This window comes from Nymphaea colorata, unplaced genomic scaffold (assembly GCF_008831285.2).
Source record: "Nymphaea colorata isolate Beijing-Zhang1983 unplaced genomic scaffold, ASM883128v2 scaffold0749, whole genome shotgun sequence".
In the NCBI taxonomy this organism is placed as follows: domain Eukaryota; kingdom Viridiplantae; phylum Streptophyta; class Magnoliopsida; order Nymphaeales; family Nymphaeaceae; genus Nymphaea; species Nymphaea colorata.
The window spans coordinates 1-24,001 of NW_022205255.1; the positions used below are offsets into that span (position 1 = coordinate 1).

Consider the following 24,001-nt stretch of genomic DNA (forward strand, 5'->3'; position numbering starts at 1 on the left):
CCAACCCAACCCCAACCCCAACCCCAACCCCAACCCCAACCCCAACCCCAACCCCAACCCCAACCCCAACCCCAACCCCAACCCCTTTTTTTTCGTTTGAAATATATAAGCGAATTACATTAATAATAAATCTCCATAATATATTGTCAAGCTGAGAGCCTAAACAATAACATATAAATCAATCATCAAAGGGCTCATCAGCGTAGTTCATCTGTTTATTTGCAGTCAAAAACCGCTCTTGGTTGAGATCTAATTCTCCTATGTAAAATATCGTTTGTTATGGAATTTTAATCGACTTATTTTGGGTGTAGGCTAGATCCTCCTCTCACCTAGACTCTTACGGTATGATCCTATTTTCTCCTGAAGCTCAATGGTCTTATTTTTATACTTGGTTATCAGGCTACTGGCCTCTTTCTTCATCTTTGCTGCATTGATCTAAGTCTAAAGATGCTTACCTGCACTTCTTATTTCTCAGCCAATTACCGAAAGAGTCTTTCTAGCTTTACCTCCTGTGCCTGTTATATCTTTCCCTCGATGACCCTGGAGACGCTTAGCTCTGCATTCTTTTCGTATTCCCTAACCATCCTGTATTTTTGTTTATTAGACTCCTAATTCTATGCCCTTTCTTCAAAAATCCTCGACTTGAAAAGTTCGCTCTGGTTGCGGACGTTATCCGCCATGCTGAGTTTCTTCCTCGAGCATAAAAGTTTGCTTAGTGCTATGTTATCTCTAGAATCCTTGACGCTATCCCTCTGTCTTCGTTTCTAGTTGTGTATGGACTCGCTGATGGACCTTAGCTTGTTTTCCACTTAAATAACTTCTTCTTTCCTAACCTCTCTGATCGATTCTACTTTTTTGACTCTTCTTTCGAGGAGGGTGCAAGTTTTTTAAAATTCCTGGTTGCGATGTAGGTAATATTGGCTTTGGTTCATGCTTTGATTCAATTCTTCGATCAATCTTTGCTTTTCTTTTCTAATATTGCGTACATTCTCGGCTACTTGGGGTGGCTCTTAAGTCATGAAGGTTTGATTGAATTTTTGATGCGTTCTGGGGAAGAAGACTTTTTGTTTCAGTATGAAATTCTTGAACTTGCTTCTAAGTTAATTTTGATTGATCTTGAACCGTTGCATAAAGGTTTCGTACCTGGTCTGGCTGATGGGTTGCGAGTCTCCGGATTATGAGTGGTGGCGATGGTGGGTCTGCAAGTGGAGGGGGGTGCGGATGGGCGTGGTGGCATCGTGGGGGTTAGTTGATATCATCTTATTTTATTTTAATTAGATGTAATCGATCATTAATAACTTTATTATATTGCCATGGGGAATGAACGTAGGAAAAGGGAAGGAAGTGATGGGATCGATTTATAAAGTATATTGGATTTGGTCTATTAGAGAACTAAACGCATGGATAAGCGTAGATTATTTATACTTAACCTCGAAAAATCGAAAAATCTACTTCCGAAAACCTTCATTTTTCTCTTCCCAAAATCCCCTTCTTTCATTTTTTTCCTATTTTATTTTTTGTTGTATTTTGCCGGATAGAATTAAAATATTGATTAAATATTATTTAATAGCTATGACCATCACCATTAAGACCCGTCGCCTTCGCGTGAACAAGCTCTTGGCTCGGCGCGAGTTGCTTCTTGACGTCTACCACGAGGGCAAGCCCAACGTTTCCCAGAAGGACCTGAGAGAGCTGATCGCTGCCAAGTACCACTGGTAGCCCAAGAACATCGTCCTCTTCGGCTTCAGGACCGCCTTCGGAGGCAACCGCTCCACCGGCTTCGCCCTCGCCTACGACAACCAACAATACCTTGTCAAGTACGAGCCCACCTACCGTCTCCGTCGTCTGGCCATCGTCCCCAAAAGGAACCCCAAGAGAAAGTCAGAAAAGGAACTCAAGAGAAAGATCAAGAAGTCCAGAGGCGCCGAGAAGAGAAAAGTGCTGGCCACCAGAAAGGTCGAAACCAAGGCCGATATCAAGCGTGCCAAGGACGAATACCTCAAGAAGCTCATTGCGTGATTGTCAAGACAATTGCTCCCTACTCATCTATGGACTATCATATATAATTACCATGAGACTGCTCAAGTTGTTAAGAGCCCCTCTCGCCAAGCAAAAACCGCTCGACGCCTTCAAGACCTTCCTTGAGCACGACGCCGGCGCCTCCATCCGGCAGGCTCCACACCAGAAGGATCGCAAGTATGTCCACGTCGAGATCTCCGAGAAATTCAAACAGCAGGAGCAGGAGCGGAAACAGATACGGTTGGAGCAGATGAAGGTGAGGAAGATGCTGCTGGAACAGAAAATTACCACAGAGTCCAAGCTGCTGACCTCTGCTGAGAGTGAGGAGCTCAGCTCCCTCAAGGGGGAAATTACATCGCTGGAGGAATTGCTGAAATCGCAGGAAAGGCAGCTGCAAAGTATCGACAGAGAGCTGGAGGAAAGCGAAGCGAGCATGGTCCTGGTGGAGGGATCCAAGAAGTTGGTGGTTTTGAACAAGATTGAATATCTTCGGCATATGAGTCGCCACCCCACCGGACTGGTCCTCCACCCATAGACTACCAAAATCATCGAAAACGTGCACTACCTAGTCAACAACAACCTCCCGGTTAGCAAATTTGTACGCATTTGATGATGCAGAAACTGTTCGAAATCATGCCTGAGCTATTCCAAACCGAAATCAAGTAGCTTGAGGAGAGCATGCAGAAGTTGATAGAGGAAAAACAACTGGATCCTGATTCTGACCCCAGTAGTAGGATTCGCTTCTTTGTGAGGCATAAGAGCAGGTTCAGACATCCAGATCAAGGTAATACATAGAATATGCAGAAACTATAGATTTGGATGAATAGCGAAGAGCTATTTTCGAGAATATGGAATAGGACATCGTCAGGTTGATGGATCCGCATATGCCATACGTGAAGTTAGTCGAGCAGGGCAAGACTCCCTTCAGGTCTACGCTTCACATGATCTCCACCCTGCTCTCCGATATCCTCGACCTCAAGCTTACTCCTGAGTAGCAGGCTCTAAAGAACACCCTGCTCGAAATAGTCAAGCTCAAAAACGTGCTGCTATCTTTATTCAGGATTTCTAGAAGTACAGTCACGAGATCGACAAGAAGAAGATATAGCTACGATTCAAGTACATAGAGCCGCCCGAGTGGATCAAGAACCATCCCTTACTGCTGGAACGCTACGAGAAGATCATGGTCAGATACACCAATCCAGAATAAGTCTAGCCTTCTCTCCAGCTCGAAGACACGCCCGACGATGGAGGAAGAGAGTATCTATCAAACAAACTCAATCAGCTCGTCATCGAAAAGTATCATCCCATCATCGAGGAACTGTGGAACTCAGGACGCAGGGAGGAGCTGATCGCCACTAAGAAAAAACTATAGATCACTTTCTATAACGACTCTACTCGCATCTTGGAGGAGTACAACGATATGCTGCTCTAGAAGAAGGAGAAAGAGGAGGTAATCATTCCTTGATGTAGTTTCTCAAAATCCCCAAAAAGCCAAGAGAGATAGCTGAGGTGAAGCATGCGAGGGTGCGTCTGGACGACCTCACCAAGGCCATCGTGGTCAACAACTCCAATCCCGCCACCTACAACCTGCACTTCTTCTCCAACTTCCTCGGCATTTAGAACGAAGAGGACGCGAGGAAGCTCTTCAACAGTTTCAGCTACTTGCGCGTTCGTCAACAGTAAGAAAAAGCAATCAAAAATGTGGAATTTTAAATCATCAAATTTAGGGAGAAGTGAAGATTCTGCAATGATGTATGATGTAGATATGTGGAACAGCTATGGATAAACGATATGGGGTGTTTTTGATGGTAATAATAAAAATGTAAACGGTGGGAGTTGAACCCACTATCCCATGCGGGAACAGATCCTGAGTCTGCCGTCTTGAACGTTCGACCACGTTTACTTCCTACTCATTCCCACGCCAGCTCCACACTACGCCATCGGTTTTCCTTAATTTTTTATACATTTTCCCCTTCCGCTATGCTTGAAAACATATGGTAAAAATATTTATTTAATAAATGATGATCATGGAGTGATCTAGGTGGCTCTAACTGGTGGGTTTGGCTTCATGGTCTTGAAATCAGTTCGAGGAGTAGGAGTATTATCGAGTATTTTGGTGATTTTGGCTTAGAGCTCAGGAGTCAGCTTTTCCAATAGCTATAGACTTTGCAAATATCCCTGCAACTGCTCAGCATTCTTGGGACCGATCACAACAGAATCCAGATGCTGGTATTTGATTGCCCAAGCAAGGGCCAGTTGCATCAGACTGGTATTTAGTTCCTCTGCCAATTTTTTGAGAATCAATAAGTTTTCTCTGTTCTTAGGGGTGTTGATGGGGTCAAAAAAGAGTTCCTTGTATTTGGCCAGCTGAGGAAGATTGTATCTGGCAGTTTCATCAACTTTTTCCTCAAGATACTTGCCAGTGAGATACCCTCCAGCAAGCGGACTCCAAGCAATCAGGCCATACCTGTACTCCTTGAACAGCCTCAAGTAGTCGATTTCTGCCTAGGTTCTGTTGAGCATATTGTAGTAGTTTTGCGCGCCGATGGGACGGTGCAAGTTGAGTCTATCGCAAATGGCCAGTGCTTCTATTACGCTGACGGCGGACCAGTTGGAAGTTGCCCAGTAGAAGGCCAATCCCTCTTCGATCACCTCATGAAAGGCACGACACACCTCCTCGAGAGGAGTGAAGTCATCGTAAAGGTGAGCGTAAACGACGTCTACGTAGTCGAGCTGCAGCCTCGCCAAGCAGCCCTTCAAGCCTTACCGAATGTGCTTGCGGTTGATGGCCATTCTTGAATTAATGTCAGCCTATGGAGCTGTGAGTATCTTGGTGGAGACGACCACATCCTCGCGTGGGACTTCCAGATTCTTGAGTATGCTTCCCAACTGTTTTTCGGCCTGGCCGCCAGAGTAAATTTACGCTGTATCGAAGTGGTTGATGCCGTTCTGCAGACAGCTCCTGATGAGCTCCTCATCGACGGATTGTGTCTATGGTTTGAAGTTGAGCAGTTGTCCCATGGTCAGAACGGAGACCTTAAGGCCAGAGTTGCCGAAGTTGCGGTAGAGCATTTTGCCCGGCTTGACTGTTGACATCTTCAAGGGATATTATATTTGATGGTGAAGATATGATTGAGAAGTTCCTTAAAGATATGCAGAATCACACGGAAGTCAATGATTATTAGCAATGGCGATCGGACGAAAGGCCATTCTGCTCTTCTCCTCTTCCGCCTTTCCCTCCTCTTTGGAGGCATTTTCATCATCCTCGAAGTTAATTGACTGGGCATTGGTCTAGGGGAATATCCAGCTGTTGGTGAACCTTTGCGCATTGATGCTGAAGATGGAGAGTGAGGATTCCATTTGCTCCACCTACAGGAAGGTGAGACTGGCCATCGCTCCTTTATCGTAGCTCGAACGGATTCTCTTCATGAACTTGGTCAGGTCACGTCCCACCAAGCCGATATATTCGTTCAGACAGGGAAAGAAACGGTGGAAGTAACGGCTAAACTCCTTGATACTCCTCGAGAACTCCTGCAGCGAGTAAGAGATGAGGTTATACATGCAATAGGCAGGCTCATTTTCCTTCCTATCCCTTCCTTTGGTGGGAGAGCAATCCTTTCCGGTTTCGCTCATGAGTATGGCTGCCAATTTCATGAGATACTGTCGGTAGGCATTGGCCAATTTGTTATTGATATATTCTTCGAAGTTATCTTTGCATACTACATGAGGCAGTTTTCCCAAGGTTTCTACCACTCCTTCAATGCAGGCTACAGTAGGATAGTTCTGCAAAAGTTGATGCTGGAAACCCAGCCATTTGATTGCGACATACACGCACTTGCCTGCAGCGGTGGCCATATCTCTATCGATCTTATTGGCCAATTTGTGCAATTCGGGTGAGGCGGATGTTGTCAGTTATTCATGCAAGAGTAGCAAATACTTGGGCCTGAAGTGCAGCGTGAACTGGGCATTCCCCTTGAGGAAGGAGAGCTCGTCGAAAAGTCTGCTTACTGCCTTGTTGTCCATGCCAATATCGTTATGCTATTATTATACGCTAATTGTATTATAATTTGCAATCCATAGTTTATGAACATCACATAACATCCCTCGTCCCTGGTGCCGCCCTTCTTCCTCTCTGTAAACCCCCACCGAAAAAAAGAGACGGGATCGTTGGCGGTGTGCGAGCGGGGGGCGTCGTTGGGCAAGTGGAGAGTGGATATATAGGCTCTCGTAACTTATTTCATAATTGCATGTGGCTGCCGAACCGAAAAAATTAAAACTTAATGTCTGGAGTAAAAGCACCTTACTAAAAGGTCTCAAAGACCTTCGTATTCGAGAAGGAGGAGAACATGCAATCGGTCATCGTCGATTTGGAAATCGAATGCCAGACCGACCCCATCGACCTTGCCCCCATCTTCGCGCAGTATTGCCCGCTGAGAATGGCCCGCATCACCCTTTATGACCCTGTCGCCAATCAGTTTATCCCACTGCGTAAACTGGGCGCCCATAAAGGCCTCTTCGCGCGATATTTGCTGGAGCCGTCTGTGATCTTGGTGCGCTATCGCCAAAAAGAGCCAAAGCGTGAGGGCAGCGAGGAAAGCGAGTCGGACTTCTAGGCGAACAGCGCCGAGCGTAAGGACATGCGAAGCCGCTAGCGTACGGTCGGGGAGGCCATCGAGTTGGTGAAGCGGTGGAGGGGACTGCACCTCACCTGCACCAAGCCCAACAACAACCGCAAGAAGGTTAATCTCCAGGAGGCAGCCAAGATGCTCGGCGTCAGCAAGAAGAGCCTCGATGATTACTACTGCCAGCTGAGATTGGCCGAACAGTTCGGCTTCGATTTCGAAAAGCACCTGGAGGACAAGATGGGCGTGCTCCGCAGCTTCGTCAAGGACCGCAAGGGCGCCGAGGACACCCTCAAGGCGAAACTGCACCGCCATCCTAAAAATCTACGTATAATTGAAGAATTCGAACTTGAATCCCGCCTGCTCTCCCACGCTTCCCGGAGGGGCGAGTCATCGGCCCAGGCGGGAGATTCCGCCTCGGTTAGGGCGCCCTCGGAGGCGCAGAAGAGCATTCCTGATGACCAGAGCGCGAAGCCGAAGCAGCTAACATAGATAAACTACCTCTAATAGGAATTTTTTAGAGGATTTTAGTTTTTGTTGGACGATCCTTCCGACCCCTTCCTGGCGCTCAACAAGGATTTCAGTAAACGCGTGCTGGAGGACGAGAGTGACGGTATTCTCTTCTTTTGAGCGTGATTTAAATCAATCTAATACTCCCAAACCCTTCGGCGGGCTCTAGGGCATATCATGCAGTTGTTCTGGAGAGGAGTAATGCCATTTGGGCGGATTTATCGTTTTGGTGATTTATAGTTTGGGTGTTAGAGGCAAGGTTAAAGGAGTGAATATTTCGGCAAATGCACTTCTCATGAAAATGGGCATTAGATAACCTACAAACCCCCTTCCCAGGTTCAGATCACTAGGTCCTGCTATTGCACGGCCTTCCCTCGTCGATTTGGCTGATTCGACTATAAGTTTTGTTCTAATGCTTATAATTCTTACCACCATTTATTCGGTAGCATAAATTGTAGCTTATTTTTGAGTCCAGAACCGGAGGATGCGTCCCTTCGGACTTCCCTTCCGCTTTCTTATAGGTAAAACCATCCCATTTCTGTGTGTTTCGGGGTTGTCGTAACCAAAAAATAAAATAAAAAAATATGGTAAATTCTACGAAAATGGCATTTTTGCTGTGGTTTCGTCGTATAGTCCCCCAAAAAAAGCTTACGAACTGATTGCCGTTATATAATATTAATTTTTGCATTTCTTTAAAGAGTTTGCTTGCATTTTTGTGGCTTTTGCCAATATTTCCATTAGGCAAAATCCGAAAACCGGCCCCATAGACAGCAGGCGGCGGTAGGAGGCGCGAGGAGTAGGGCGGTCGGAGTTCGAACAGGAAAAAATAAAAATATAAACAGTTTAAATCCCTGCTCCATGCGTCCTTACAGAAGAGAGTGTGAGTAGTAGTGCGCCCCATTGACCATCGGGTACTACCCGTTCAGAGGTAAGGCCCAGATATGTCGCTTGCTCTGCGAGTACCTCCACCTCCCTTATGTTGATCTCTTCTTCACGCCCGACCAGTGGAACAAGTTCAAGGAGGCCGAGGCGAGGGAGTGGGTAGTTCGCGAGCTGCCCTTCCTGAAAGACGATGACTTCGTGGTCACTGGCCCCGCCGGAATGGTCAGCTACGTCATCGAACGCGCAGGCAGGACCGACCTCTTCGGTCGCACCCTCGCCGATAGGGTCAAGATCGACAGCATCAAGAGCAAGCACGATCTCAGTGGCGCAGTCCTCGGCCTCATCTGCTCCGCCAGGCCCTCTCTCTCCCAAGATGAAAAGAAAAGCCTGAGTTTTTATTGGGTGAGCAAGATCGAGCCAATCCTGCGCGACTACTAGCACGAGTGTCCCTAGGAGGGGTGGTACTACGGCTACCTGACCGTGATGGACTTTGTCATCTACGAACTGTTGAATCTGCTTTCCTCCGTCTTTACCGAAGAGGTGGGCAAATACGTCCGCCTGATGGCCTTGAGGCACCGCTTCTCCACCATCCCCGAGATCAGGAACTACGAGAACTCGAGCAGGGCCCTCGGGTAGCATTGCCCTGTACGATATTTCAGCAAATTCAAAGAGGAAAGAACAAGAAACACGCACAGACCGAACGTGGTACTGAAAGAAGCCACGCAGATGGATATCTAATGATCATTTCCAGTTCTTATAGCTACTACATGCCATAGACTAACCCTAAATACAACCAATCACGATAACTTAGCTAAATATACTTATTATGCCTATGGAGAGAAAGCAAATAATCAGATCACTGATTGCATTTGGGCCTCGTCTATGCCCTTCTACGCGGTTGAGCGTACCCTCGTCTTGCCTGCCGCCCTGTGCAGCACCAAGCCGTCCACTTCATGCCGAGTTCGTTCCTTAATGCGACTTTCCTTCATATCCCTCATCTATCTTGCCCACATCTCACGCCTCTTCTTCAGGTCCTGTCGCTACTACTGTTCCTCCTATTATAGATGAGCCATCTGCTGCTACTTTATACCGCTTGGAGTATCGTCATCGAAGTTCTCTCCCCGACGCATCGTACGTTTGGTCTTGCCTTGGTCTATGTGAACGATTGAATACTTTTGATGATGGAGTTGAGGAAGGATTGGTTTCCGGTTGGATTGGTGGGCAGTTTATCCTTGAAGAAATCGTCTCCATTGTCGTCGTTGGAACTGGTCTTGGTGTTGGAGGCGAGCAACTAGTTCAGATCCCTCTCTCCGCCGTACTTGCAAATCACGTAGGCTTCTCTTCCCCAGACGACCAGGTTGAAGATCCAGTCGAACATGATGGTGATGAGGGAGCCGAAGGGCAGGTAGTAGACTGTGTCCTCGTAGGCGATGACCATCAGGTTGTAGAGCAGCATGGTGAAGATGCAGAAGCAGTTGACGAAGTAGGCCGCCCGCATCCACTTGGACTGGAAGGGCCTCCTGCAGCAGATGTAGGCGATCATCGCCACGGGGAATATGAACAGGAGGTAGTAGACTGTCATGGAGACCGTGAGAGCAATGCCCAGGAGGGCGAACATCGTCAGATACGCTGCCAGACTCACCAAGGATTCCTCGTGGCCCCTATCGTGGCAGTAGAGCAGCTAAGTGTACGATTTTACCTTCTTCCTGCGGACCAGGAGGGGAGCGATCGCCAGCACCATGCAGAAGATGTTGAAGATGATCAGGGGGAGGAACTCTGGCCGCGGGAGCTCGGTGTAGAGGATGGTGGCGGTGAGTTGGTTGACCATGTTGAAGAAGGTCCAGAACATGAAGAACTCCCAATCGAAGAAGGCGAGCACTTTGCCGTAGGGCAGCGATCGGTAGGTTTTCTCGGGGTCTCCTCCGTACTTCTTGCAGACGATCTCGTTCCTGCTGTAGGTGATGTGGTAGAAGAGGTACATGACCAGCGCTATTCCCTGCAGGGCAACCATAATGTTCACGTTGTAGTCGTACCGCTTGTTGAAGTTGAGCACCCCCAGCGAGGCGTATTTGGGCAGGTCGAATTCCTCCTGTCCGAAGATCTCATCGTAGCCCATCACTGTCTTGATCTGGCTGAGTCCTGAGAGCATGGGGGTGAATCTCGGAATGATCACCATCGAGAGGTACTGGAACTGCAGGGAGAAGAAGAGCAGGTTTCCCATCCACTTCAGTCTGCCGAAGATGAAGAGGAAGGCGGAGGCCAGGATCAGCTCGCCCATCACCATGGCCACGTAGTGGAAACTGTTAGCCACCTGGTACTGCATCTTCGTGTACACTCTCAGCTCGTATCCGTTGTCCGAATCCAGCATGAATGTGCAGTTGGCGGGCGGCAGTAGCGAGAAAATACCTGGGGAGAAGGGCTTCAAGAAGACAGTCATGTAGGAGAAGTCTATCTCCTCCTCGTAGCCGAACTTATACACGAGCAGATTGTGGTCCACTGAGTACTCAAGCGGGGTGACCTTGGTGTGGTTGGTGGTCAGCGACACCGCGTTAGCCAGTTGGTACATGTTGTCGATCCAGGGGGTCACCTTCAGGAACACCTTGAAGACGTTCTCGTAGTCCTCCTTGAAGAGCTTGACGTACTCGATGGTCACGTTGCCGATGTAGTAGCACGAGGAGAGGTTAGAGGCGTCCATCGGACAGGTGAAGTTGGCCTATATCTTACAACTGCTAGAACAACCGTCCCCTGAGTTTGGGTTCCCATCGTCGCAGGGGTCACTTCTTGCGATCCCGTCCCCGCAAATCTACGTGCACTTGGCCACGCCAGTATCGGTGTAGCCGGTCATGCAGTCGCAGCGATTGTTGAAGCCAGCGACTGCTACGTCGGTCCTAAAGTTAGTTGGCTCGCAGGTGAGACAGTTGTAGTACTGTCCGGTGGATGCGCAGGTGAGGCAGGAGTAGTGGCAGCCGATGCAGAGAGACCCCCAGAGGTAGGAGGAGTTGGCGCAGGCGCAGTAGTTGGCGACGACCGTCATGCCGATGGAGCAGTTGGTGCAGATGGAGCCGTTGATGCAGGAAATACAGTTGGCAGGACAGGGCAAGCAGAGGAAGGCTCCCGAGACCGAGTAGGTGTAGGTGGGACAGATCGGGTAGCAGAGGCCGTCGGCGCTGTTGTAGAAGGGATAGATGGCGGCGCTGCAGTTGCGCACCCTCACTTGGAACTGGGGAGCGCTGTCGTAGAGGGAGGTTTGGGTGGTGTAGAGGGTGAGGCCGCTGAGGGTGTAGTTGAGTTCCTGCTGGTAGTAGGTGGAGAAGGAGGCCATTCCTCCGCAGTATCCCTTGTCCAGGTAGCCGTAGGGCAGGGAGAGTGGCGATTTGGGGACGTTGTAGTAGGTACTGGTCGTCGTGTAGTCCACGAACAGGTAGGACTGCACTGCCAGGATCACAGGATCCCACACGACCACGTAGAAGGAAAGCGATGAGACCACAGTCGAGGGGAACACAGTCGCCATCACTATCGCATTTGCAGTGTTATCAATCACGCAGGTTATATTGACTTGGTAGTTGTCGTTTGAAGTCGCTGTTACTCCTGATAGGAAGGCCATGCAAATTGGGTTGTTGGCGGTCACTGCAGCCGGCGTAAGAGCGACGCTGAAGTTGCTACTCCGCGAGGAGGCTGAGGGGCCAGTTCCAATGCTGGCGCCTAGATAAGAAGAGAGCTACCTGCCTGGTTGTCCTTGTAGTAGGTTTGAAATTCCTTGTTGAGGACTGCAGTATTGAAGACGATATACCTGCAGACCATATAGTAGATGATGGTGGTGCTATCACTGATATCGAGGTTATGTGTGAAGCCAGTGGCGACCAAATTGGTATCAAACTGTTTGAATCCGAGCGAGCTGCCGCTGATGATCCTCAGTTGCGGTATGGTGAGTGCCAATTTGGGGGTGGTGAGGACGGTTGAGAACAGGACTGGCAGTGTGTAGACACCGGTTACCTTTTGACCGTTGCTCACTATCACCAGGTTGCGAGATTATATATACGGCGATGCCTGCCAAATAGGAGAGAATTGGCATACACTCCGCCATGCTAGTAAGGTCGCACATATCCAGAATAGAGTTACCTTTCCTTTCATTTCCTTAATAAATATTAAAAATTATTGAAAAAGCGAGATAGATATTAAATCTCCTTGGAAGATGCCGCATCTGCCAAGGCCTTCCCCCCCTCGTTCACATCGGTAAGTTATAGTTCCTAAATAAAAGTTATAACTCAGGTCTGCAAAAGGAAGGGCGGAAAATAGATTGTAATCATGGCAAATAATCCCCCCTTGGAATGGAGGTGGGAAGGATGGTCGATTTTTATTATAGAAGTATAGGTTTTTCCAATTCAGTTTTAAGTATATTATTTTGCAAACAGATCCGTGCGTTGCGGGGTATAACACCCACGAAGGGGGGTGAGGGTGGGGAGGGGATAAAAAGGGTGCGGAGTGGTTGGGCTTTTGTCCATTTTGGAATGGAACATTTGATAGAAAGATAGAAGGCCAAACTTTCCAAATCAAATCCCTTCCTATCTCTGCCCATCCCTTCCCTGGACGGGGTATGCTTTGGTTTTGGGTCGGCCTGCTCCTCCCCGAAATACCAGGCTTGCTGCGTATATTCTTCTTATTATATTCTATGCGTTCGAGTGGCAAGATGAACATAAAGTTGGTCACTGAGGAGTGCCAGCGACGGCACAAACGCGAACTCTTCCGCCATCGCTCGGAGGGAGAGATGTTCATCGATATGAGCAACCTCTGGAAGTCCAACACCCGAGAATAGTAGCGGCTCTTCACGGCGATAAAGCATTCGTAGCTCTTCTGCGAGTAGCGTTTGGACACCTTCGTGAAGTTCAACTACCGCACCATGGAGAACAAGAACATGAACTACAACACGGTCTTCCAGAAGACGCTGGCGCAGCGCAACAAATTGAAAAAGGACAGGGCCAGCTTGAGGGGAACCATGAATGTCAGCTAGTTGTGGAGCGAGAGGAATTTGCAGGATATATTGGGATCGCTACCCTACCCCAAGGATAGGCTCAAAGTGCTACATTCCTATGAAAAAAATAAGGCACTACGCATACGTACATTACGGAACCGTCAGATCCAAGAATAGGCTTACCGTTTATGATCTCACTACTTTTGTTGATTATATTCATGGAGACCCTGACCACGCGCCATAATAGCTGCAAATTCTTCCGCACCCTCAACCGCGCCCTCCTCGCCAAGTACATCGAACTCAAGAATTAATTCGAAAGGTTCACGCCTCCCAACCACGAAATTCTCAGCACCTTCAAAGTACCAACACTCACATGCAGACCTGGAGATTGAGACTCGGGACTGTCGTAGAGCAGGAACTCAATAAGCTGAGGTTGGAGCTTGGAGTGCAGGGACAGTTTCCCCAGGAAGAGGTCATGGCCAGGATGGTAGAGGCGCACAAGGCAGACCAGGAGTTCAACGTACTGCCTCATTAATATAGGAGTTGTTGCGTAACGTCAACAGCACGGTTGAGACGATAAAGGACTTCATCCGTACTCTGTCAATCAAGGACCCCGCTACCGAGATTTATATTAACTGATGATGGGTGCTGGTTTGGGTATGCAATAATACTCCATTAATGGCAGTCAATCGACTAATAAAGCTTATTTTTTTTCTGATAGATGGAAGACATCATTTAAAGCTGGTCTGCCAATTTTTCGCAATGCCGATCAGCAATGTCTGCGCTTGATTGGTCTAAATGGGCCGTGGGGTACGCTCGTTCCATTCGTTAGAGTTTGGAAAGCATGGGTCTTTTGGAGGAGGTATCGATGATATCGTTGTATCTCCTCTTGGCTGAGAATGGCTCCTCTTACACCTCCATCGTCTCCTCCTGGGTTTACTATGACGGTTTGCTCTCCAGCATCCAACCGCCCATGCCCTCATCCTCATCCAGCAGCATAAAACCGGACTCGAGGGTGAACTAGTCAATGGTGTCACAATCATTCATGGGTCTGTGTAATAGCGGGGGTACTTTAGTTGGGGTTCAGAGGGCACGCATAAATTTTATATGAAACTGTGCATCTTTTTAATGAGATTATAATTGGAAGTCGGTCAGAAAAGCGATTTCCTATCACTAAAGGCCTCCCCTACCATTAATCCATCCCAAGAGGTGATTTATTATTCGAAAATAGGGGGCTTTAGTTGGAGAAGAATTAAAGCTCTTTCTTAATGTTTTTGAAGGGATTTAGAATAGGAAAAAATAACTAAAAATAGTGGAAAAATTATTCATATCGAGATGCCAGTTGGGGAGGACTGTCATAATTATGAAATAAGGGTTATTTTTTGAAGTTTTGATCGTATTTTTTGGGCAACAATAAAAAAAATTTAGACTTGCATCTTGGCCGGCTTGCTTCCTTAAGGCAAGCACACCCCTCCTCTCATCCACATCCTATCGCATTATCATTAATTAATTGATGATTCGCCTCGCCACTAGCTGGCCAGGTTGAACTTTTCCATCCATGCATCATACCCATAAACTTCTCCACCAAAATACCCCCCGCCGGACCCTGCCGCGAGTGCATCCTTCTCTCTCTATGTTTATCTTTTGGGTGGGGAATTGCCCTGGGGGTGGGGGTGGTTCAAAAAGAAGAAGAAAATATCAGAATTGAAAAATAGTCACTGTTTCAACAATCGTACCTATTTTTTTTGCTTCTTGGATGGGTAGATCCATTCGTATACCCGTCTCCGCATTAACGCTTAGGAGAGCCTTGACAGGGCCGACCGATCAAGCCCCAATACCGGCAGAGAGGTGCTCTCTAACAAATCCAGTTAGGGTATCTCTACAACAAATCCACACTATTTTCGTTCGTTTTTTCCCTTTTTTATAGATTTGGTTTTGGTTGGTCTTGGTGTGGGGGGTTCCTCTTGGTGGGCCTCTTCGCTGGTGGGTGTTTGTTCTGTCTGTTTGGGGTGGGGCGGGGAGTTGTTGGTGGGGGGATCACTTTTTTTAAATCCCTGACTTTGGAGAATTTCTTTATTCTATTTTATTGCGACGGGCTCATCATCGTCAGAAAGGATTTCTATCACCTACCGGCCGCCATCTTTCTCCTATGGTCTCGGCTCGGAAAGAACGGCAGTTATTTATGTATTTTGTTGGTATTTTAGGCCATAGGTGGTGATACTGTTTTTTAGAGCGAAGGAAAGCACTAGATAAGGAGGGTAGTACCTTTGAGGACATTCTGATGCTGGATTACAGCAAGTGCGTTGAAGTTGTTGGGCAGGGGTGCGTTGAGGGGGAGGTGTGGGTTGTAGGTTGTTGGGAAGTTCATTGGTATTTGATTATATAATGCATATTCTGGCAGATTTATACTAGTAATCTGCAATTGATCCCAACAAAGGATCAGAAGCGGGGCAAGGGCATACCCCTCCTGCTAATCAGTTGCCATTATGCAAGGAAACTCCATTGGAAATCGAGATAAAATGGAGGGAAGGTTCTTATAAATTAATGGTAAATGTTAAAAACGCATCGAAAATATATTAATACTTTGGAAGATCATCAAAAAACCATATAAATCCTCAACTTCTAACCATCCCACCCGTATCGGGTGCTCTCCTTGCATTATTGTGATGAGGTAGGACGGCGTCAAACTTTGGCATATGATTAGGCGGAAGATGGAGAAAGGGTAGAAAAAGGATTGGATGGGGTGCTGGATGTTCGTGACAAAATACACAGGATCATTGTGCGAGGGCATTGCGGATGATGACGCTGGCTCCCTACAATTTCTATGGGGTGAGTTCGTCGCTATTCCAGTTGTGATTTTCCATGGCTTGGTAGGCCTCCTGTCCCCAGTTCATCACCTCCACCACGCTCTCCCTTGCCTTTTCGCTCTAAATCCCATAAAAAGTACCAAGTTTTGCTCCAAAGCCATGCAAATTTCCTCGGTGAGCCGATCGTACTGCACCCGCAGATCATCGATTGCCTTTCTTCTTGCTTACAGTTCTTCCAAAAAAGTTTTGAGGATATTGATTTCCGCATTTTTCTCCTAATACTTCTTGAAATCTGCCTAGGAGGCCACAACTGGTTTGGCGTGTTCTTCCTCTATCCAATGCTCTGCGATTTTGATGTGTTTTTCGATCTATGCGATTTGCTGGTTGGTAGCATAGGGCCTAAGCTAGTTAAGTTTGTTCTTGCTGTTGTAGAACTTGGACTCGTAGTCGTTCTTCATTTCGTAGATCATGCCCATCCGTAGGTCCAGCTTCAGCATTTCCTCCTCCCGGCGCAGCATCTCCTTCCACACCGCCTCGCCCTTCTGACCGAAATCGTACACTTAGAATTGGTGCAGAGCCACTCTCGCGTGGATCACCTTGTTCTCGTCGATAGTGAATGTTAGCTTGTTTGGAGTCTTGAAGCGCAGCCGGCCCAGCTGCTTCTAGATCACTCCGAGATCGACGAAGACGATGGCGTCGATTGTGCCCTCGTTGCCGATGTTCAGAGAGACCTACGAGGTGGCTCTGCTGCGCTTGGAGAAGAGGGCGTGGCGCTGCTTGCCCCACCGGATGCAGATGTCCTTCGTGCTGATCGAGTCGTAGCTGTACTGCAGGTTGAGGACCTTGCGCTCGATGGCCCCCAGGATGGTGCTGCCGGTGGCGATGGCCTCGCTCTGGTTGAGGCTCCGCGAGGGCTCGACCCCGAAGATCTTGGCTGCCATGCTCTGCACGCAGGGGATCCTGGAGGCGCCGCCCATGAGTTCGACTGCGTGGATGGGGATGGAGCAATTCCTCGACTGGATTGCTGCCATGGCCGATGCGATGTCTGCCAGGACTGGAACTATGATGTTTTCCAGTTCTTCCCTTCGCATGTTATAGGTGAGGTCTTCCTCGTTGAGCAGGTATTCCAGGTTGAGGTGGTACTCGTTATTGGCGGAGAGGACGGTGCGTTGCCTCTGCACTGCGTCCAGCAGCTTCACGAAGGGCTTGCCGTTCTGCAGCAGGGACTCTTTGTGCGCCTTCTCGAAGATGCCGCTGTAGAACTCGCACACCTTCTCGTCCATGTTCTTGCAGCCAGTGTAGGGCAGGTGCTACCAGTCCATCAAACGCCCCTCGAACCGCGTGAACTGCACCAGGCTGAGCGCTACCTTAGAGTAGCCGATGTCCAGGAAGACCACATGCCTCATCTCCTCCAGGGTCTTCAGTTCCTTGAGCCTGTTGTAGGTGTACTGGGCAGCTAGGGCCGCCCACTCGTCGACCAGTCTCACCGGCTTCGAAAAGGCCAGTTCCGCGCACTTCAGCAGCGCTTCTCGGACTTCCTGGGGACAGTAGGTGGGGACGGCTAGGTACGCGATGGCCAGCGCCAAGCCGTGGCTTTCAACAATGCTTTTGACTTTTCCGAGCAGGCTGAGCAACACTTCCTCCACTGCCACTTGCGCCACTCCCTGTCTTCCCTCAACCGAAAAGACCAGATCTTTGGCACAGTCGTACTTCACCTTGTCGTACTTGAGCTCTTCCTGGAGCAATTCCTTGTTCCTGCTGAGCGCGAGCAGTCGTTGTGGGGACCGGATGGTGTTTTTAAAGTTGGTTTTCAATTTGATGAGGGCGGGCTCGCCGATGAGTCTTTCTGTGGGCGTGTAGCCCACCAGTGACGGCGTCTCTCTGAAATTGGCCTCGTTGGTCAGCACCTCCAGCTTCTCCCCGTTGAAGGCGCACAGCTTGAAGCTCCAAGAACCCAGATCCAGACCGCAAATCACGGGAGTTGACTTCATTTTAGAATTATAAACTTTCCATCCAACAACAATCACAATACGGGGGTATGCTACAGCCCGGGGGATATCAGCATATGTATATGGGATGGGTATACGGTGGGGTTGGATTTGAATTGAGAATAGTTATAATCTTCAGATGAGAAGGCAAAACTCGAACCTCAACGAGGACGTGATCCTTTTCCTGGGGTAATGCGACATCATCACGCTGAATAGCAACCACCAGATCGTGCTGGCCACCCGCACCCTCCTCCTCAAGGAAGACGTCCTCCTCACCTACCAACACCCACTAACATCCGTCAAGGAGTCCCGGCTTCACGCACGAAACCGCCCATCAACTTGGAGAAATTGGCCAATCACTAATGTACGCTTTGGGGTAGGTAGATTAGTATCGGATCTCTGCGATGATGAGAGGGAGATTGCTGCTCGGTAGGCGTGACGAAGGCGTGGAGGCGTATCTGAAGGAGCTGAAGGTGGAGAAGGCGCAGAAGGAGAGCAGCATCGTTGCAGTCATCAACCAGGAGGAGAATTTCATCAATGGTTTCGTGTTCGGGACGGAGGCAGTGGCTTTGGATTTCTACTAGAGCCTGAATGTAGCCATCGCCACGCAGATCTACATACAGAAGTTGCCTGAGGTCGTCCCCTTCAACGCCAAGATCGTCAACGTGCTGGCGGAAACCCTCAACGGACGCTGCAGCATCTCTCCGGACGACTTCGCAGAGGGCAAGCAGGAGGATGATGAAGTTAAATTCGTGTTGACTTCCTGAGGGGACTAGAGTCGTAGCCTATGGTCAACTTCCGCACCCTCCTCTGCGAGATGCAGCTGAAGTTCAAGATCATTGACGATTTCAGCAAGGACTACGCCGTTCGCTTTCTGGGGGTGTTTCCGGAGAAGGTGGAGAGGGTGGAGATGGTGGGGTGCGACCTCACCAGCAACATGGTCGCCCAAATCTTCTCGGGACTGCCTCCCACCAACCTGTCAGACCGGCTGGCCCGCATGCAGGAGCTCAACCTGTCCAAAAACACGCTCAACGACGACATCTTCACCACCATCACCAAGGTGCTAAAGTCCTCCAAGAAGCTGCAGACGCTGATCCTCAACGAAAACAGCATAACCTTTGAAAATAATCTATCATCGTCGGCTTCCTCTCCTCCATCGTCAACTTCCGCATCAATCTCCAACTGGCTCACAATGGCATATACAGCGCAAAGCACATACCAGGTACCTTATCAACGCTGAAGGCCCCCTTCCTCTCTCCTAACTCGACATTTCATACAATCCCATTCCTCCTGAATAGCTGGCCGTCCTCACCAAGACCTACCTTCTCAAGCTGAAGCAGGAAAGTTTTTAGTTCAAATTGCACCTAACCCAGCTGGAGTTCCAGGAGCCTTCCTCCTTCTAGTTCCTCTTCGAGGAGTACAGGAGCAAAAAGCCCCAGACCATGGCGGTTCCAGTCATCATCAGCAAGCACATCATTCGCAAGAAAGGGAAGGACATTGGCAGCACTGAGGAGGAGCTAAACAAATCTGCAAAATTGAGGAGCTGTTTAGAAACTACGGGATTGAGGTTTTCAGGGGTAATTTTTACAAGTTGAAGAAGATCAGAGCGGAGCTGGTTTCTCTGGGAGTATAGGATGAGGCGATTGCGGCAGAGGTTCAAAAGTACAGTCACCAAAAATAGCTCCAGGAGCGCATGATCATCCGCAAAATGCAATCCTGCCTCAACTTCGAAGTGGAGCCGAGGGAGTTGCTTGCCCAATTCAACTAGACGATACGCTTTTGCAGAAGAAAAGGCCTGTCGGGAATGGCTTTCAATGTTATGGCTTGCATCAAGGCAAGATATAAGCACAGCTAGAAAAATCAATCAGGGAAGGAAACTTAGGCAAGACCTATAGATAAATATTGTATTCTCGCAAGGGAAGATTCAAGACCTTCTATTAGCAACTTTTCCTGGATGACTATGTTTTCAACATCAATTTGCCTTCCCTTCTGGACATGAGTTGGAAGGACATGATGAAGGAGAGAGAAACAGCATCAAATCTGAAAGCTTGGCCAGTTTCATGGCCTACCACTTCATGCTGTCCTAAAAAATGGACAAGCCTCACCTCTTCCTCCTCGAAAGCATCATCTCAGATCCCAGGATGACAGCACTCAAAATTGCCAGGTTCTAAAGGACAGCATCATCGAAATCTTTGAAAAGATAAGGATAAAGAAGTCTTTTTGGCCATCCCTGACGATAAGCTGCCCTTTGTCTCTGCCTACGGGATATAGACATTCAAATTTAGCCAGTCTTTTATTGAATCTGGAGTTCTTCTTCCACTATACTGGCATCCTTTCCTGCACGCAAATCTAGCCTGAACAGGAGAAGCTGGTCTTGGCTTTTATCTAGATCAGCAAAAATTTCCTAAAATACCTTTACTATACTCCAACTTAGCTTTCCTAGCAAACAATGATCTACCTAAACTCCATCGTCACCCATCTTGGCAACCTCCAAAACGAAGTGTAAAATCCTCTAAAACTCATCCTGGCATAAGAGCTACTAATCCATATGATGACGTTTTTCGACTCCACCAGATACCAGCCGTTGAAACCGGGAATGCTAACAGCTGTTTGCGAATTCATTGCCAGGAGAGTAGCAATGGGGGAAGACCTGCTCAAGAGAGTAGCAGCCTTCTTGATGAAGACCGAAGGTGGGGCCGAGGGATTGCTGAAACTGCACCAGGCTCCGCTGGGGATCCCTGGGAGGGCAAAGTGGACTGGAAAATCACCGATCTGTAGGTCCTGAGGAGCTTGCTGCTGAAGCGCGGAAGGGTGGAGGTAAAGGTGGCCGACATTGCCCACCCCTAGTTGCTCGTAAGCTTCTAAGTCGACGAAATTGATACAGTTTTGGAGTTGTGGGCAGAGGTGAAGCGGGATGTGTTGAAATTCAACGAATTCACTAACGTCTCATAGGGTAATATCGACTACTACTGGCTGTGCGCGATGAAGGGGAACTGCCTGATTTCCTGCCCAGTTTCTAGCACATGGGGAAGCTGATCTTCGACGAAGGCTTCGACGGCAAGTTCTATCTCAGGAGGGTAATCTACCGACCCTAGGAGCACAGTCTGGACTACCTCAACAAGATGAAATATGAATAGCTGTTGGCATTTACGAGCAGGCAAAGGAAAGCTTCAGGCTAACTGCCACTCTTTTCCTGCCGGGCGAGGCTATCCTATAGGCGATTATCCTTACGATTTGGGCAGACATTTTGCTGACTGACTAGTTGATGCTGGGTGATTTGCGGAGGCAGGGGACGAGTAGAGCCAGATGAAGTATACCTGTAACGGGAGAGGATCGTCAATGACTGCATGTCAAAATTATATAGCAGGTACGTGCCGGTTGGATTCGCTTTGGACGAGTCTGCCAGGAATAAGGTTATCTTTGATACCAAGAGCAAGCAGTTGGGAGGAGCGCCCAAAAATATCAACGATTCTATCAAGGAAACCGTTTTGAAGATGATTAAGAGAGTAGGGATAACGGCCTATACCACTTCCCTATACAGCCAAAACGAAAAATACGTCCTGCATATCAACAACCATCAGTTGGTCTTCGTGGATAAATCTCAACCGTAGAGCAAAACAATCCAGGCGAAGTTTAGGAACATTATATGGTTTTAACTGACTGCAGATGGGGATTCTCCCATCCTCAAATTTGAAGTAGTCGATGAACCGTAGGCAAGTGGAGACAGTATGGCATTGCATCGCTTTCCATCCAAGGCGACAGTCTATGGATTGGCCAATGTTTCGCCCTCATTACTCAAATAGCTAGAAACAGACTTTCATATCCTCCGTAGCTGCTGTTCGCCAATGAAGACGAGCCAACCTACTTTTCAGAATGTCCGGTAAAGGCAATAAGTCCCTCTCTGCTCTCCTTCCCCCTCCTCAGCCTATAAAAATACTTCTCCTTCACCCTTTCCAGAAAGCTGAAGTACCTGCAGTTGTTGTGCTCCTCCTCCACCGGTTCAAAACTCCCCACCTCCCTAGAAAATAGCCAAAGCTCCCAATCAGCTGCCGCCACTGGCGCAAACCCGTCCTCCTTTACCATAAAACAATCAAGCTAATCCAATCTTAGTGGGTCCGAAAGGATATAAAACATACGCTAATCCAATGCGAGTTCTGACAAGAATCTCTAAATATAGTAGATAATCAAATCGACGAAAACAAGTAGGAGTAGGAGGAAGTGATCACCACTCGCCGGAGCAGCCACACAGGAAGGACAACACCCACCGTCGCAGGTCCAGGAACAAATGATCCCATGATATTTTATTGCTATCTACGTCATGCCAATATTAAAAATCAGGTCCCCCGCCGAAACCTCTTCAGAATTCCCAGCAGTTTCTGCTGTCTAAACTCAAAGACCTCAAAACTGCGCTCGTCCGGCACTTCCTCCTCCTGCTCCTCCTCCTTGGACGGAGACTGGGCCTTCAGGTAGGAGCGGATTTGCTTGATCTTGTCCCTATCTCTGGTGTGGAGGGCCTCCTGGATGAGTTTGCTCTTGAGGCTCTTCTTGGGCCGGTAGGGCATGCGGTTGTCTTCCGGTTTGCGTATTTCGGGCAGCTATACGACTGACCCGCGAACGCTGTGGATGGCCTGCTTGAAGCGCTGCGGGTAGAGCTATTCCGACTGGTTGCGCCGGTGCAGGGACTCTATTCGCATTTACTACACTGTTATCTATCGCAGGCCGTCCTACTCGCCACCCGCCTGGCCCAGCTACACTGCCTTCTAACGGTAGCGCCGGCTTTTGAGGAAGTGGGAAGGCTAGCGCTGCCGAAGAGTGACTAAGTACCCACGCTATGTCAGGTCTGGTTCAGGTTCTATATCCTTGCCCATGTCAACTATAGACTCGATAAGTCTCTGTTTGGGTATATTGTTGCGTGGTTTTGAGCTGGCATGGGGTGGAGGCGGGTTATTTATGGTCTTGGGTAGCAGATAATGTTTGGAGTCTATTTTCCTGGCGGTGCATTATTCCTTGGGGGGTTACTGGTTGACGGCTTCGGCTTGTTCTCCCTGCGTTTCTTTTTGAGCTTCTTCTCGCGCTTGATCTCTTCCTCGCGTTCGGCTTGCTCGCGGTAGAAGGTGAAAAGTCCCTTGTCCTATGGTACTTCGTCTTGGAAGAGCATCAGCTTATTATTATCTATTGGCAGGACAGAACTTGAAAGACGCCCGTAAATGCCCCGCAAAAGCATATATCCTCGCGTGGTAGGGAGGGAAGAGAGGGGAGGATGACTACGGTGGAGTTTGGCTGATGATTGGAGGTTGTTGTTAAGAAGAGAGAAGTGCGTTTGTATTGTTTATTTCATTTAGGCCTAATAAAATGCTGCAGACAACTAAGGTCTTCTCCAAGAGCCTCAAAAAGCTGGTCAACAAGACAAACCCATAGCAGCGCGAAGTCACTCTCTACTTCCAACGCTCCCAGTCAACGCACAAACACGCCCTCCCCTCCTCGCAGCCACTACCACCCACCACGCTCCTCTGGCAAGACACAAGACGCATTCCCACAAGATAAGAACCGAACCGGCAGAGGCATCATCAGTCCCCCATGAGCAATAGCAGGATCTGCTTGCCCTCCTTCCAAAGACATGCCTGGCCAGGAAAGACAGCAGTCCCTCGCTGACAGGGTGGACGACCTCATGTACGAGCTGATCGAACGCGGCGAAGCGAGGGTGGACAACATCCGGGGCATGCGTGAAAGTTTCGAAAAGAAAAGACTGAAAAATTTGAGGATAATGACTGAGGAGTGCGAGCCAAGGCCCTCGCACAAACGCAGCAGGGCGCACGAGTAGATGTAGACCATGCTGCTCAGCAAGGAGATAAGCCGGTAGCGTTTGCTGCGTCGCAAATTTCTGCAATAAAACCCGCAAGTTAGAAGAAGGTGAGCACCCGATGGGGCAAGGAGGAGCTGCGAGGATGAACAAGTAGTTAAGTTACTATCCGCTGGTGGACCTGCGGCAGTAGAACGAGTAGCTGCTGCAGAACATGCCGTTGAGGTCTGAGGAGTACATCCGCAAGCTGCGTCAGACGGCGATCAGCAAGCTGAGGCTGCATTGATTTCTACTGGCTCTATCTCCTCCTTTCCTGCACATAAAATTAATATACCATGAAGACCTACAAACTGATGACCATCAACCAAATGCCATCCACGTCGACTAGGGGTGCCAGGCCAAGG

General features: G+C 48.6%; 1 protein-coding gene across 1 annotated transcript; it reads left to right on the top strand.

Moving 5' to 3' along the window:
• The first annotated feature begins 1,572 nt into the window (after window positions 1-1,572).
• LOC116245577 (uncharacterized) lies at window positions 1,573-2,019 on the top strand. Its single transcript, XM_031617052.1, has 2 exons — window positions 1,573-1,706; window positions 1,749-2,019. Exons 1-2 carry the CDS (start codon window positions 1,573-1,575, stop codon window positions 2,017-2,019), a joined length of 405 nt encoding a protein of 134 aa, XP_031472912.1.
• The last annotated feature ends 21,982 nt before the right edge of the window (window positions 2,020-24,001 follow it).

Coding starts and splice junctions, on each gene's coding strand:
- LOC116245577 (XM_031617052.1), top strand. CDS start 1,573: ATGACCATCACCATTAAGACCCGTCGCCTTCGCGTGAACAAGCTCTTG. Junction 1,707..1,748: donor AGAGAGCTGATCGCTGCCAA/GTACCACTGGTA, acceptor CTTCGGCTTCAG/GACCGCCTTCGGAGGCAACC.